At 40.6% G+C, this 15415-nt stretch overlaps 1 protein-coding gene across 1 annotated transcript; it reads left to right on the forward strand.

The window, feature by feature from the left end:
* Positions 1–1807: 1807 nt before the first annotated feature.
* LOC135480928 (uncharacterized) lies at positions 1808–12825 on the forward strand. The gene is made up of 11 exons (XM_064760859.1): positions 1808–1857; positions 3575–4028; positions 4433–4600; positions 5523–5584; positions 5622–5756; positions 6454–6624; positions 7261–7376; positions 9045–9099; positions 9881–10114; positions 11715–11847; positions 12510–12825. The coding sequence occupies exons 2-11, from the start codon at positions 3706–3708 to the stop codon at positions 12616–12618; spliced, it is 1506 nt and encodes a 501-aa protein (XP_064616929.1). The 5' UTR covers positions 1808–1857; positions 3575–3705; the 3' UTR covers positions 12619–12825.
* Positions 12826–15415: the final 2590 nt, after the last annotated feature.

The raw sequence follows: 15415 nt of genomic DNA on the forward strand, positions 1-15415 counted from the left end.
AGGGTTGGCTCGTGTCTTTTTTCCTGCCAGAATATTGTGCTCTCTTGAAGTTGAGCGATTACATTGAGCGAAGAGTGTCTGGAGACTGAGGATATGTGTACTTTTGCAACAAAAGCAGACTGGGTGTTCCAGCATCAGAATACTGTAATTTGGTGCACTGGACCCAGTTTCACAAAGATGTACATGCACGATAATCACACATATAGGGCAATGGTACTGTAATAGTGATGTGCAAAATATCACACGACAAATGTATTATAAAAAACTGTATATGCCGCTTTGTGAAACTGGGCCCAGGTGTCTGGATAAGGTATATGGCTGTGCAGTTGTCAGGGGAAAAGCAGGTGTCGTGATAATGAAGTTAAATGGGCATGTGCCAAGGTAATGTGTGCAGGTGTGTTATTGTTAGGAACATGTAGTTGAATGTGAACATGTCAGGATAATATGATTAGGTGTGCAGGTGTCAGGAAAATATGGTTGGGTAAGCAGGTGTCATGATATTGAGGTTAAGTGGGCAAATGCCACAGTAACATGTGCTAGTGTGTAACTGTCAGGAACATGTAGTTGAGTGTGAACATGTCAGGAAAATATAGTTGGGTGGCAGGTGTCAGAAAAAAATATGGTTGGGTGGGTAGGTGTCAGGAAAATATGGTTAGGTGTGCAGGTGTCATGATGATGAGGTTAAGTGGGCATCTGTCAGGAAAATATGGTTGAGTAAGCAGGTGTCATGATAATTCGGTTAAGTGGGCAAGTGCTAAGGTAATGTGTGCAGGTGTATAATTGTCAGGAACATGCAGTTGAGTGTGAACGTGTCAGGATAATATGGTTAGGTGCGCAGGTGTCAGGAAAATATGTTTTGGGTGGGCAGATGTCAGGAAAATGTGGTTGGACGGGCAGCTGTAAGGATAATGTTGCTGGGTGTACGTGTGTCAAGATAATGTAGTAGTGGGTGGGTGTCTTTATAATGTGATTAAGTGGACAGATGTCAGTGTAATGTGGTTGGGTGTTTAAATATCTTGATAATGTGGTTGGGCTGCGTATGTGTCAGGATAATTCGGTTAAGTGTGCAGGTGTGACGGTGAATGGATAGGTAACAGCATAGTGCAGTGTGACTGGCAGGTGTCGCGATAATGTGGTTGGGAGTACAGGTGTCGTTGAAATGTGACACTTGCATTACCGATTGTTGTATACGTTTAGAATATCACACTTGTATGTCTAGTACAGAAAAGGTATACTAACAGAAAGTCTTGGAGGTATGGAGGAAAGATACTTGATGTTTGCTGTTAATTTTCATTGTTTTAAGTATATTTTACATGAAATAACACGTGAGCAAGTTAGACCGCTGTAAACAAATAAAGATGGTTCACAGATTACAAAGTAGCACAAGAAGCAACCGGGCAGATTCAGCCTGTTTTGACACACTAGGACAAAATTTATAAGACTTAAAATCGGGTTATTGGACTTAAAAAAGGGAACACCAAGCAAGTGTGATGTTGGGACAAATTTATGCGAATTTGATATGTTTGGGTTGCAAAACTATAGGGGCCTATGCATTATGCATACTGAAATTTTAAACTCTGGCGAGTAAAAAACCACCCTGGATACGAGTTGTGACTTTTTTGTGCACTTGTCAGGGTAAACAAACAGCTGGCTTAGCGAATCGTGGTCAAAACGATCGGTACTATCTCGTGCATGCAATATGTGCCGCCTAATGGGTCAGTTGCTATATATGCTGTCCGCCAGTACAGAGAGCACCTTTGTAACCTCGAGGCGTTGCCAACGGCAACACGTCAACAAAATGGCGTCTAAAACAGTCTGGTCAACGGGGGCGTGGATTTGACAGGCCTGTTCTATACGGTAATATAAACTGCTTAGATAATGATTCTCATAGTGAAATGCAAATCAACTCTTTAGTAGTTTTACCGTGTGAAAGGTGAACCTACTATACGGTTTACCATATCATATATATGCATATACTTGAAACAGGATGAAAGATTTATATATTTGGCGAAAACCTGACTTTATAGCATATAGACTTTCCGTGACCAGTGACTGTCAATGCGCCAATGTATATGAAGGCCTGTATGCTTTCTAGTAAGTGGTGCGACAAAGAGTAAGGACGCCTCCACACGAACATTTTGCTAAGATAATATACTGTATAGGTTAAAGTAGATTTCTGTTTTACGGTTGGACCAGTATCTTTAGATTTGCCTATCGACTATGTGGTAGTTTTTAAATGTATAGGCCTAAATTAGACTGATAAAGAAACCAAACGCTCAGCTTTAAAGCACGCACTAATGTTTTCGCGTGGAAGCGACCTGAGTAAAATCACTTAAACGTCATGGGCCCATGGCCTACAGTTTGTTGTTTCGCAAGGCCTGTATCCAGTTTACTTTCATTTATCGTGACTGGTGAATCAGCTTTTTATACCATAAGCTTTGCCATGCATTTGCTGAGCTCCATCTAACGATCTAGACCAATACAGAGACATTATAGTGAGGTCAGCGAACTGTTAAAGCAGAGTACTTTTCCATACTTCAGTCATTTACGTGAGTTGGACTACAGGTATAGGCCTACACATGTTGTTCGTGGATTTGAGGCATTTCCATGTAAACGTGTGTAAAATTTCAAATGTTGAAATGTAAAGCTTTCTCATAATAGTGTGATTTTCATCAGACAATTTGCTCACTGGAATTTAAATGGATATTCAAGACTCATACAAACTCATCCAAGCTTGAAAGCCATATACAATCTGCCATTGAGCAATGTATGGTGTACATTGGTGATATATAGGTTGTGTATAAACGGAAAACGTTTAAACTCAAACTTTAAAACTTAAAGCTATACCAAAGAGGAATCGGACTTAATAATATAGGTAAAATGTTATCCTTACTGTGGTTAATGTAATATATGAAGTTACTGGTATCCTACTGAACTAAACAGTTACATGCACTGTTTCGTGCCAGCGCGTCTCAATGCCCCTGGCCTCTCACCAATGTGGTCGCAGTGAGTTAAGTCCAGCTCATGCTGGCTTCCTCTCCAGCCGTACGTGACAAGGTCTGTCAGCAAGCTACGGATGGTCGTGGGTTTCGCCCGGGCTCCCCCTCACCATAATACTGACGAACGTTGTATAAGTGAAAAATTCTTTAGAACGACGTAAAACACTAATCAAGCAAATAAATAAACATTTACCGTACTTGCCATTGTTTCGGTCCGTCGTCGTTTTCGCCACAGCCAATGAGTTCCAAATCCAGATGTAACTAGTTTGACAGCAGTTTTATGTCCGAAGTTTTGTCCTTTTTATAGCAAAGTGCGGTGATTTTCTTCTGGTCCTATATCAATTTCCTGCTCCAAGTTTAGCAGCCCACTTTTGCTTAAGTGAAATATTCTTAAACCAGCCTTGAATCAGATTATTAAATATATTAAAAAAAAACAAAAAAGAATGAACTAAAACATGACTTAACGACTTTTTTTGCGAAGTAATTACCGGACTGTTTGTAAAAGTGACGCATCGATCGTTTGGATTTTATTCGGTAGCATGATCGGTGTCATCCTTTATTTTCTAAAACAACAGGTTAGCCGTGTGTGTAGGAGAGAGGTTTGTGTCCATTGAAAAGGCAAGCAAATGGATCATTCCAAGTTCACTAAGGATCTAAGTATAAGGCGGTAAACTGACACCCAGCCTAATATACATCAGAGAAAAGAATGACATCAACGTTAAGTTCCGACGCTGTGCCGTCGGTGCCACCACCAGCTTATGACGCAGCGCAGTCGGCATCACTCTCACCACCAAACATCGTCATGCCGGCGGATATCCAAGTGTCCTCGTCGTTTGATACCAAGGCCTTTCCAGCTGCCAACAGCCCGTCGGAACCTCCACCGCCTTACCAAGGCGACCCAGCTGCTAAGACCCACCAACCCTTCCTCTCCACGGAGGCCCCACCCTTAGCCTATCTTGACATCATGCCGAGGATGTTGACAACAGGGTCGTTGGAGAATGAAATAGCACCGACTTTCGATTCCTATCCGTAAGTGCAAACTCACGGTTTCACATCTGGGCTATTCCGTAATCAAAATTTTGTCACTCGTGTGTGGCCCAGTAGACTTTGGGTTGAGGCCTTCGGACAAAGTTCAAAGGAAACAAGCTCAAACTAGCAGAAAAAATATTAAAATATTAAAAATATAAATATGATTAAAATTCAGATTGAACACATTTGCTAGATGAAAACACTAGCAAAAGTATGTTTATTAAACATGCACGACATCATCACTTAGAAGATTATTGCGCACAGACAGTATAGGCCCTATACCACGAAGTAGTCCCAAGTACCCACCATTCAAAAATTATTTTCCAATATTTCCTAATAAATTTTCACACCCCTACATTTAATCTTTACGCAGTTATGCTTTCTCCACCTTCAACGTTTTCCAGCACCGTCATAGCAACGGCGAATCAGTGGCTCTCCTCCAACCCGAGCTACATGGTGTGGAAGTGTGAGACTGTGGAGAAGAAGGTGGACAAAGGACCGTTTGTGGATATGAATTCTATGCTGCATCACGACTCGACTTTCGGTTTCAACGTATACGTTCGCGGACTGAGGTGGGAACATTGCTCTCTAAAAAGGACTGTGTGCTAGTGGTATACAGTGTTGTGGCAAACATGCACATCTACATTATTTTGTATACCAACCGTACACAAATTGTGTAATTCATGTGCCACATCCACAGTGACATGTGTATATATGTGTGTACCGCTGATACACATATCACTGTGGATGTGCAAATTTGTACACAATCCTTTTTAGAGAGTGGTTATTTTGGATCTGGGCCTCGAAACGAACATTCGCACAGCAATCGTCAAGCATAATGGACATTTAGTGTAATTAATGACGAGATCAGTTTGCAAAACAACGTGCTACACAAACAAATCTTTTATTCTTTCAGTACGTCACTGTTTCTATGTAGACCTAGTCGTGCCCGCCAAGCAAAGTCGTAAATGTACATGAAGTTCACAAGCACTGAGAGTGGCAGCTGAGAATATGTGTTTTTTAGGCAGATTGGAATTGACCTGTTTAGGCGATTATGTCCGTTGTAATCCTTGTTCTTGATTTAAAATACATGCTAAGATCCTGGTCAAAACATGTAGTTATCAGTGAGATATGATCGTCTGTGGCTGCATATTGGCTGTTTGATGCAAAACGACCTGTGATTGGCCAATTAAGTCTTTTTTTATTATCTTTTTTATTTATCTTCCAAAATTTTATTTTCACCATGTCACATTTATGGCTCCTTATGAAACAGGCGTGTCAACAAACAAAAGTAGATTTTGAGATCTGAAGAATCGATTTCCTAATTCCTTGCTTAATCAATCCGTTTTCCTCGCCCCCCCCCCCCCCCCTGCCTCCCTTTCCAATCCCACCCTGTAAATTCAGGTTAACATTATTCGTTTAATGATCTTGTGTCAAAGCATTTTTAGCTGACTGAAAAATGACCATGATCTCAATGAGTTTATATGTATTTAGATTATGGGTCACCCCGAAAGAGCCTCACGTGCAAGCACAGCAATTAGGTCCTACTGACCCATGTGCCTGTTGAAGAGGCTGTCGAGGGGGCATACACCGCTTTTGGTTACGGTTTGCATGGAGGGCACATGATGGGATACTCACGAGTGCAAATGCGACAGTTGATGCAGCGGCAGAGTTTGAAGAAGACTTTAGCTGCCCTCAACGAGCGGTTAAAATCAGAACCGCTTCCAGGTGAGATATTAATTTATGAACTATAAATACTTCGACGCGTCAAGTTTTAAGTCGAAGAGTCCTTGGCCCGTGCTGGTGCGAGCTTGAATCCAGCTTTCGTTGAGCTGGTTGGGCATTTAAGTAATTTCACTTGTTCTGTCCGGTTTCCTCTACCCAAACCGGCGTCGTACTAATGAAATATTTTGGAGTACAATGTAAACAATCAAACTGCGCTCCTACACTGTGAGGCATATGGAAGTGGATGCGAAAACTTGCACGGTCAGTAATGTGTAAGCGTGTGATTAAGTCGCTGTTGTTGGATTCCCAGAGGAAAGGAAAGTGAAAAAAAGGGAAAAGACACAAAACAACAACAATATCAACAAAAATTAGATATGAATGTCCACAATACACGAAATCCAACATGTTTTTCTTTCATACATTTCTGTTCAACGATATTGTGTAAGAACGGTTTTAGGCGATATCACGGTTTTAGAAAAGACAGTTATTGTTTTAACCATGGATTTTGCAAAAAGGTAACAAAGCTATTAATATATATAAGTCCTGTGCAAATTATATTCTGGGGCACAGCTTACTGACCGGAATTCCCACATGCAACCGGAGCGGAAGCCAGTATGAGCTGGACTTGAACTCTCAATGACTGCAGGGGAGAAAAAATTGACTAGGGTTTATCTGTATGATTATGGATGAACGGTTTCAGGTCAGATCATGAACGTAGAAACAGCCTGGGACAAAGCCCGGGAGGGGTTTTTGTTGAAGGAGTATGACCCAGACTGTATGTGCCGGCACGAAAAGGGAGGGTCCAGCCGTCTGTACCTCCAGGTCGTCAGGATCTTCTATTTGATTGGTCCTCCAGCGCACGAGGAGATAGGTACGTGCCAGGCAGGTAAACGTTTTGACATGACGTGACGATAAGTTTAAACGGGTTCAGCCATTTGCCGTATAAATGTGGTGAAAAGTAACGGCTATGAGACACATACATCGTGGTTTACCACAGCGTTTCCTGACTTTTCGTGACTTTTCATTGGTGTTTTTTCTTCTTGGCTTGAGGACTTAACGTCACTTTCCTCATTATTTCAGTCATATCGCAACATATGCTGACGTATTTACAGTGCCCTCTCATTGGAATTACATGACATTTAAGATTTAAATGGCCACGTTGAAGTTTCTGTAAATACAGTCTCTTATTTAGGAGTCTGCATTTTGGCTAAACTAATCATACTTACCTGCGTTCTGCTGTAGACTTACGTGCAGAGGACTTTGGATGCAATCATCCTTTTAGCTGTTTTAAAACCCAGTTAACAGGTCACATTTATTTATCATATGTTTGTCTATTTTAAGTTAATATATGCATTTGATCGGCCTCAGAAACGTAATTGTCATGGCTCTTTTGCAAAGTACATTGTAATTAATTCGTGAAGACGTTTGTTGTGATGATGGTACTTCTAAAGCTTTGAGAAACATGGCGTTGGTCTTCCTAGTTTGAATTATCACTTCTGTTTCACAGACATCCATGATACTGTACCACAGTGTACCATGAAACCCAGTATGAACAAACCCCCGAAGTTCCAGTCCTTCACTGAGACAGTTTACCAAACCGGTCACTGGTTACAACAACAACAGGTATCCTGTATGGAAATTATACCAATGGTTCTTTTCTTTCCACACAAATGTGATTACTGCAAATAGGCGATTTGGGCACCAGTGTTAGGGGCAAAATGGCAACGTTGTAATTCATAGCAGAAGTTCCGTCGAAATTTAAACTATAAAACGTACCCGAATGTAGTCAAGTCTACTAATAAGAGATGGTGTACTGAATTTTGGAAAATGACACAACTGTGTCAAGACCAGTGAAAATGCTGGATCTAGTGAGAATCAAGCTTTTATCTATTTGATTACTGTTTCACGCCTTACTCAAGAATATTTCACTTACACGGCGGCGGGCAGCATTATGGTGGAAGGAACCGAGCGAAGCCAGGGGGAAACCCAAGACCATCCGCAGGCTGCAGACAGGCCTTCCCACGTACGACTGGAGAGGAAATCAACATGAGCTGGACTTGAACTCATAACCGCATTGGTGGGAGGTTCCTGAGTGCTTGTGTCGCCGGGGCCTGCTACCCCCGCGGCCCCGGAGACCCCTTGAAACACACAAACTGTCAGGATCTACAGTTCTACCAATTAACTGACATAAAGCCAGATGGAAGCGGCTCGTTTGGTAGAGATCACTGTTATACATGTGATGAGTGAGTGCGAGTGCTTGGGGTTTAACGTCGTACTCAACAATTTTTCAGTCATATGACGACGAAGGAATCATTAGGGTGCATGTACGTGTAATGTGCCTCCTTGTTGCAGGACGGATTTCCACCGCTCTTTTATTTAGTGCTGCATCACTGAGACGACTTACCGAAGGCAAGTAATCCGCCCCGCCCGAGCCATTATACTGATACGGGTCAACCAGTCGTTGCACTATCCCCTTCATGCTGAACGCCAAGTGAGGAAGTTACAACTCTTTTAAAGTCTTAGGTGTGACTCGATCAAGGATTGATCCTGGATCTACCGGTCCCCAACTGTGCTATCCGGGCCGGTACATGCGATGAATAATCGTGCTCACGTAGACACCGTAAGATAAGACTTTGTTGCAATGTGATTTTTTTTTGACCATCCAGTGCATCGGAGGCAATTGCCGTGTTGGTCAGGGATTGCATCAACAGTAATGTATATTAAATTGATGGATTTAGGGACCGAAGGTCAATCATTCAAGTCCGCATTATGACTGGTTTCAGGATACGTACACTTGTTTCAGTTTCGAAAATGGCTTGATTTATTGTTTAATGATGATGGTCATGATGATGGCAACACAACATCGATAACTGTAATGCGATTCAATAAAGTATACCATGGCATAAGTAGTTTCATACTTTCGAATAGTAGATTTCCCCGGAAGATAAGATCGACAAAAGGTAAATGAGATAAGAGTTCAAGGTTTGTTAACTAGTTTGGGGGTTGACGTCGCTGGCAACAGCATTCCATATCATGCTTTCGAGCGTGTCGCCTTGTAAAGAGCTAACATACTCGCTCCGGGTCGCCCAATATTTGGCGTTTTCCCCGTACGCTTTTCATCAAATGAGGTATCATCAAGGTTGTAAATTTTTAACTCTGAGGCCGTACCCGAGATCTGGTATCTTGAACTAATTTTGACGCTAATGGCATTGGTGATGAAACGGATATGGTGAAAACAGTTGTGCTGAAAATAAGTTTAGTCGCTTGTCTTAGTTTTCTTTTCTTTTGCAGGGTATTCGGATAGTCAACATTGTGTCCCAGGAGTGCCCTTTGAGGTTATGTTTCAGTAGGTATAATTCAGTAAAGTTACATTTTCCGTACGCTATAATGGGGTAGCTTTTCCCACGCATTGACGGTTCAGGTCTAATACCCCATTCACACGGCCAGAACTTAATGCGGATCAAATCTGAGCTGGTTTAAATCTAAACCAGTTGTAAAAATGTGTGCGTTCACACGATCATGGGGCCAAGTCGGTTTTAAGCCAATTCAGACATTTGTCACGGTCAGATTTAAGCCGGTTTAGTAATTACGACGTCATCATAACCTCAACGTATCCGGGGCATTTAAGCCAGTTACCGTTCACACGACACAGATAAACCGGCTCAAGACCTGAAACTGGCTTAAAACCACGTTGTTCACACGAGCGACGACAAACTGGCTCAAAGCCACTTTCGGATATAAAACAGCTTAACTTTGATCATATGAACGGGATAATAGCCGGATTGGTCATTGTTCTTTTGTACTACGTGAGTACTATGTTACCAATTTGTCCAGAAATCGTCATGTCAAAGCAGGAAAGAAGTCAGCTTTGGTCCGAATTATATCCCGTAAGTCTCTGTTGATGAATTACAGCATTTCACAGTATTTTTTTTTTCTTAATGCATTTCATTCAACCCATGAGGCTAAATCAGCGTTCGAATAAAACGTGAAAATAGTTCATTGCTTGTATTTGGCCACATATTCATTATGACGTGCATTGTTGCATTAACATATTTCTCGAAGTATTACAAGTTCAATAATCTTTCCTAATTATATGGTATTCCAACTTTTTTTATTTTTGATTTCAGATGATGTAGAAATAGAAACAAACAGCACAGTGGAACAGGAGCTATTTTCTTTGACAAATCACTTTGTGAAAGTAGTGCGGGTAATATTCGTCCGCTCCAAGGCCACGGCTTCCTCAGCTTACGGCGCAATTTGCCTGACATCAAAACTCTTCCTTCCAGTTCGATTGGGACAAAAATCATACGAAACAATGCCAGTGACCGTCTGGAGGATAGCTTCGTGGCTAAGAGCCGCTGGTGAGAACAGTCGTCTCTGAAAACCTAGTAATTGCAAAGTACCGGCACCTAATGTTAATTGAATTTGACATTTTTCGATTCAGTTTCCAATAAGTAGCTAACAAAGTGTTATTTTTTAACATTACATATGTAGGTGAAATCGATCAGATATCCTTTCATTTAAAGGGACATACGGCCGAAAGGAATTCAGAATTTGACTAGATTCAAAACTGAGATGCATTTGATTCGTGCCCAAACGAAAAAAAATGTCAATTAAGAGAATTAGAAGGGGAGATCCTCATTCATCTAAACTGTCCAATGTTCGCTCTGGTCGCAAATGTAAACAATATGACAGCTTAAAAATTCAATAAGTCTACTAACCCAAATACGAAATTCCTTTCTATCGAGCATGTATTATAAGTATTCATAATGTACGGCAGAACTGAAGTTTGGGCATTATATGGATAATCATAACACAGTACCGCGTCTGACATTTGAAGTCCACAGAACATCTCCTGTCGTCTAAACAACAAGGGGAGGTAAACTAGTCAAAAATACATGTATAAGGTGATCAGCCATGTTTCTGAACATAACGACCTCAGTGAATGGATGGTCGATGGGAAACCCCCGAAAAAAAATGAACATTCCACTGTCCACCAAAAGTCAGATAAATGTTCAGCAGACATCTGGAAGTCTTAGGTCTATGTAGATGATGTTAAAAATAGCAGCACGATTTAGCGTGTTTTAGCGGACCTGCTAAAACCACTCCCGAGGTGGTTTTCTTACCAGCTCACCCTGACACGTTACTGCAGTATCCTGCCCAACATGTACGCATTGTGACACAGGCAGCCGTTCTAAGTCCCCTGCTTATAAATGTGTGGTCCAAAATGCATCAGTTCAACACTTAAACTCCCCGCAAAATCCAATTTACTGCATGGATATCTGTCTATTCACTATAAGAAACCACACTGACAATCGAGAGCTACCAGGTTTTTGACGTAACAGCCAATTATCATAAGGGCTTCTACAACGTGGCTACTCGGAGTGAATTGTCCGCCAGTGCCATATCCCCAATGCTAAACTTCACCTTCTCGGCTTTCAAAACGTAATAGAATTTTTAGATATTTTTGTGTGATATCTGTGTCCTATGTCTTGTTTTTTTCTTTATATATATAATGGCTGACTTTATGTTCACTTCAATTATGAGTGTTGTAAAGTGGTGGCTCAAACGGACTGTCAGTCCCTTGATAATTACATAACGTGTTGAAACCTGGCCTGGTTAAGACATTATGTGAATTTGTCAAGCACTTGGCGCAGGGCGGCGTTTTTTTCTATCCATGAACCTAACTTTCACCTAATTAGCGGAAAATTCTTGAGTACTGCGTTTGATGGCAATCAAATAAATAAACAGTTAAAAGTTCTTGCAAATATTATGAATAGAAATGCAACCTTATAGACAGGATGTCGCTTTTTTATTATCTATTTATTTTTTGTGCAGCAAAACCCGCTTCTTGATTTACCGCTTTTGATCTCAGTCAGGTTCGGTGGAATTTGTTGTCAAAAGCTATATTATACTAAATATGCAGCCTTTTTAAAAAAGACGCAAACCTGTCCTCCACAGGTCTTCAAATATTTGGCGTGGATACTCAGCGCATGCTCATGACGAACATATCTCGAGGTTCCGGTGTACAGGAAGACAGGGTGGACACGACAATATATGGAATGAGAGCTAAATATTGGGTCACGGGAATAAGGTAAGTCAACAATCGCTGCTCTTAAGCACTGGGAAAAAACATTTGAAGGTTACGGTTAGAATTAGATTAAGACAGCTGGCATACATCTGTTTTCTGTTAAAGCTGAATTGAAATCACTGGTAGGGGTTGAATATTCTCCACTTATTGTAAAAGAATGTTCATCTTTGATAATTATCTAACGAAATACTGATCGTGTGCCATTTGTTTGAACTGCGGAAACAATGGTACTAGGGGACGTATAAATTGTTACAATCTGAGCATTTACATGAAAAGTTGAATTCAAATTAACCCTTACTGAGACAGAGTGACGAGGCCGGATTTCACCACTCACGTGTGACCATTTGTCATCTAGTCTATTGCACTGTCCCTACTTTCGTTTTACTCTCTAGGCGAAAGTCATATCGGGTACTATTAATATTCTTTCTTTTTTGAAGTAAGGGTTAAACACGAAGATAGAACAGTGTCAGTTTAACTTATTGAAAAGCCAAAGGCTATTTTAGCTTTCCTTTAGAATGGCCTTGTCAAACTCTCGTCATTGCTCTTGTGCTGTAAGTCTTGTATATAAGTAAACCGTTTCCTTAAAACTGATAGCAAAGTTTTGGCAGCCGAAGTTTTAGCCTACTGCCGGATTGAATTATCGAAGTTTCCTTTTTTTTCCCCAGGGTATATTTTGGGTGCATGTACCAGGAGCCTCCTCCTCACATGCTGCCCCCTGCCCCTTACTGGGAGATCACCCAACAGTCATCCTCTAGTACGTGTAACCTACTGTGATACGCCCCCAACAGATACTGAACGGCTGAAGAGCTGTTGTCTCCCTTGGAGTGTAAATCTTTTGTAGTGTGGCTAGTACGTGACTGACAGGAATGAGTCGTGTGAAATTGTCCCCTCGGTCATGTCACCTGCTGTGTCTTGAAAGTATCCCGTGATCTGGAAGTAATTCTAAATTCATATCACCTCATTATTTATACATAATAATGACCACAAATTAAGATCGTTTGAAAAACGCAAAAAATATATATAGGTAAAATAGATATAATATTGTTGAAATTTACATAATTTTCATAAAAGAGAGACGTATGTTTCAAAGCATATGATTCAGAGCGTTAGAACGCTGTCTGGTATTCTTTTCATTGAATGCAAAAGCAGAGTTCAAAGACATTTTCTGTAACTACTCTATATGTTTCTTTATTCATTTGTATAATGTGGAATACATTTCCAGTTTGATGATAGAGTGGTTTTTGTTTCTTTGTTTAGGATATCATTTCACAAAATTCCATCATCACATTGTGTAATACACAAATGTCCTTTCAGTGATTCAAAAGCGGAACAGCTTAGTTTTTTTATCTAACCTTGGATATAATAATATATATAATGTATCCGTGTCTCCTTGTCCACTTAATGAATATGTCTCACTTTCGTTTTGCTATTATTGCAGTCATGTATTGTCTTCTGTGGTTGAGCTATTCTGGCGTCATCCACATGCCTAGCTTCTTGTGAAGAATCGTTCAGACCAGTTTTAAATTTTTTTTGAAGCCTTGCCCTTCCAGGTCGTTGCACAGTAGGCCCCCTATGTCACATCTCAAAGATTCTGCGTGGGAAATCAGGGGTATAAATTTCTTTAAATATGCGTATCCTATAAATATCATCGGATGCTAAAAATCCACCACATAATATGCGATGACAGTTAAAGCGGAAAATGTGATTTTGCAGAATTAAGATTTTATTATAATGACGAAGGCAGAGAGAGATAAGTGTGTATCATGGGAACATAAACCGAGATATGCCTGTATTAGCGTTCAATAAATGATGGCGGAAAATCCTAACGGAATAGACCTGCGTATTGGACAAGGTTGAAAGAAAATTACGCGATTATACAGCTGATGTGTATGGATAGCTGGAAGGTTAGTATGAGATATAAGCTTATCACTCACCTTGCCAGAATGAAACCAGCTGTTTGCAGAATTCACGCAAGACAAAAAAACAACAAAGCGATTTGTGTATCACACGCTGTGAGGTCTCAGAAACACTGAGCCTTTAATGCTGTGGCCCTCACATATGCTACGCCAGCCCTGAAAACCATTTCCACTGACTTCGCGTATCTGGGTGTTTAGCCAGCCATGGGTAAGATTACCCGCGTAAACATATTGGTATCAAGCTTTGAATTTACACAGATACATCATTTACAAAGTGAGATGTTGGGTTATTTTGTATCAATATGCGTGGTCAGACGTCAGATGATAAAAATGGATGTCTTTGCTTGCCTTCTGGATGAATTCTGCCTTCTGACTCGTAAAATCTAATCCAAGTTTGTAAGAAGCAGTAAGAAAAATTAAACTGACTGCTCATACTTCCTGGCTGACGTAAATAGTGAAAAATTCGCATTTGGATTTTTTTTTTTTACCAACGAGAAGACTGTCCGTTTTTTTATGATGTGCCCATTCCGCAGCCATGGATGTAATCCTGGCAGGTGGATCCATTCAGCGGAGGCAACACTGCTCTAGTAAAGATATCTGTTGTGCCAGAAGATATTTAGGAGTGACGACAGCAGATCAATCTGTCTACAATGTGGCCTAAAACCACAGTCATTTACTCAATCAGTCTGTCTGTCCTGAAAGGATCTGGAATTTAGTGTACGAATTCTCCATTTTATAGGCGCTGTAAAATGCTGCAACATGTATCTTTGAGAAGATTATAATGTGCAGAGTTTACCCAGTGCTACCCGGATTTGATCATGCAAGTCTGTGCTTAGCAGAAATCCCCGGGGAGACCCTAAAACAAGAGGAATAGTGTGGTCAAAAAGCACATTGAAGGCTGTATATCTTTGGAGGGCTGATAGAAAGGGCTGTCTGCGGTGAGGGCATTTATCCCAACTCTTTTCGGCGTACGTATACCCTTGGGAATAATGATGTCGGATAATGAAGGCAGAGTATGTGTCGCCATGAGCCAAGAAAAAAAAAAGACACACCCGTCATGTTATGCAGGGTATTTGGAAGGCTGGCTTGCCGGAGTCTGTAAAAACGGTGAAATATTAATACCTGCATGGAGAACAAATCTTACAGGAAAAATAAAATAATGAGAAACACATATTCTGATCTACATGGAGGCATTGTCTGTATTCTATGTTTACCTATACGTATTACCCAGGAAAATTTGATTATGGACGATAACACAGGCAGAGGATTTGTTTTAAAGCAAAGAGATTAACCCAATCCGCGAAAACGCTTTCGAGTAAGAAATAGCTGTCTACTGGCATCATCATAGATCAGCTTGACATCAAAAACTTTTTAAAAGTAGTTATTTCTGTCTGTATTTGCCGAGAGGTCAACTCCCCTTTTGATACATATAACATCAATATATGCATTTCCTCTACTATTCTTGATACAAACAACGGTACTATGGGAAGCGGCGAAATGTACGAATCTGTAGGTTCTTTTGTGCGGATAGGACTTAGAAATACAATACATTTTCAGTTCTGTTTAATTTAATTTAATTTAATTTTGTGCTAAAATGAATGTGTTAAAGTCAATATTATATCAGTAATGTAATAATAATGTAGTACCGGTACTTC

Source organism: Liolophura sinensis, chromosome 13 (genome assembly GCF_032854445.1).
Source record: "Liolophura sinensis isolate JHLJ2023 chromosome 13, CUHK_Ljap_v2, whole genome shotgun sequence".
In the NCBI taxonomy this organism is placed as follows: Eukaryota; Metazoa; Mollusca; class Polyplacophora; order Chitonida; family Chitonidae; genus Liolophura; species Liolophura sinensis.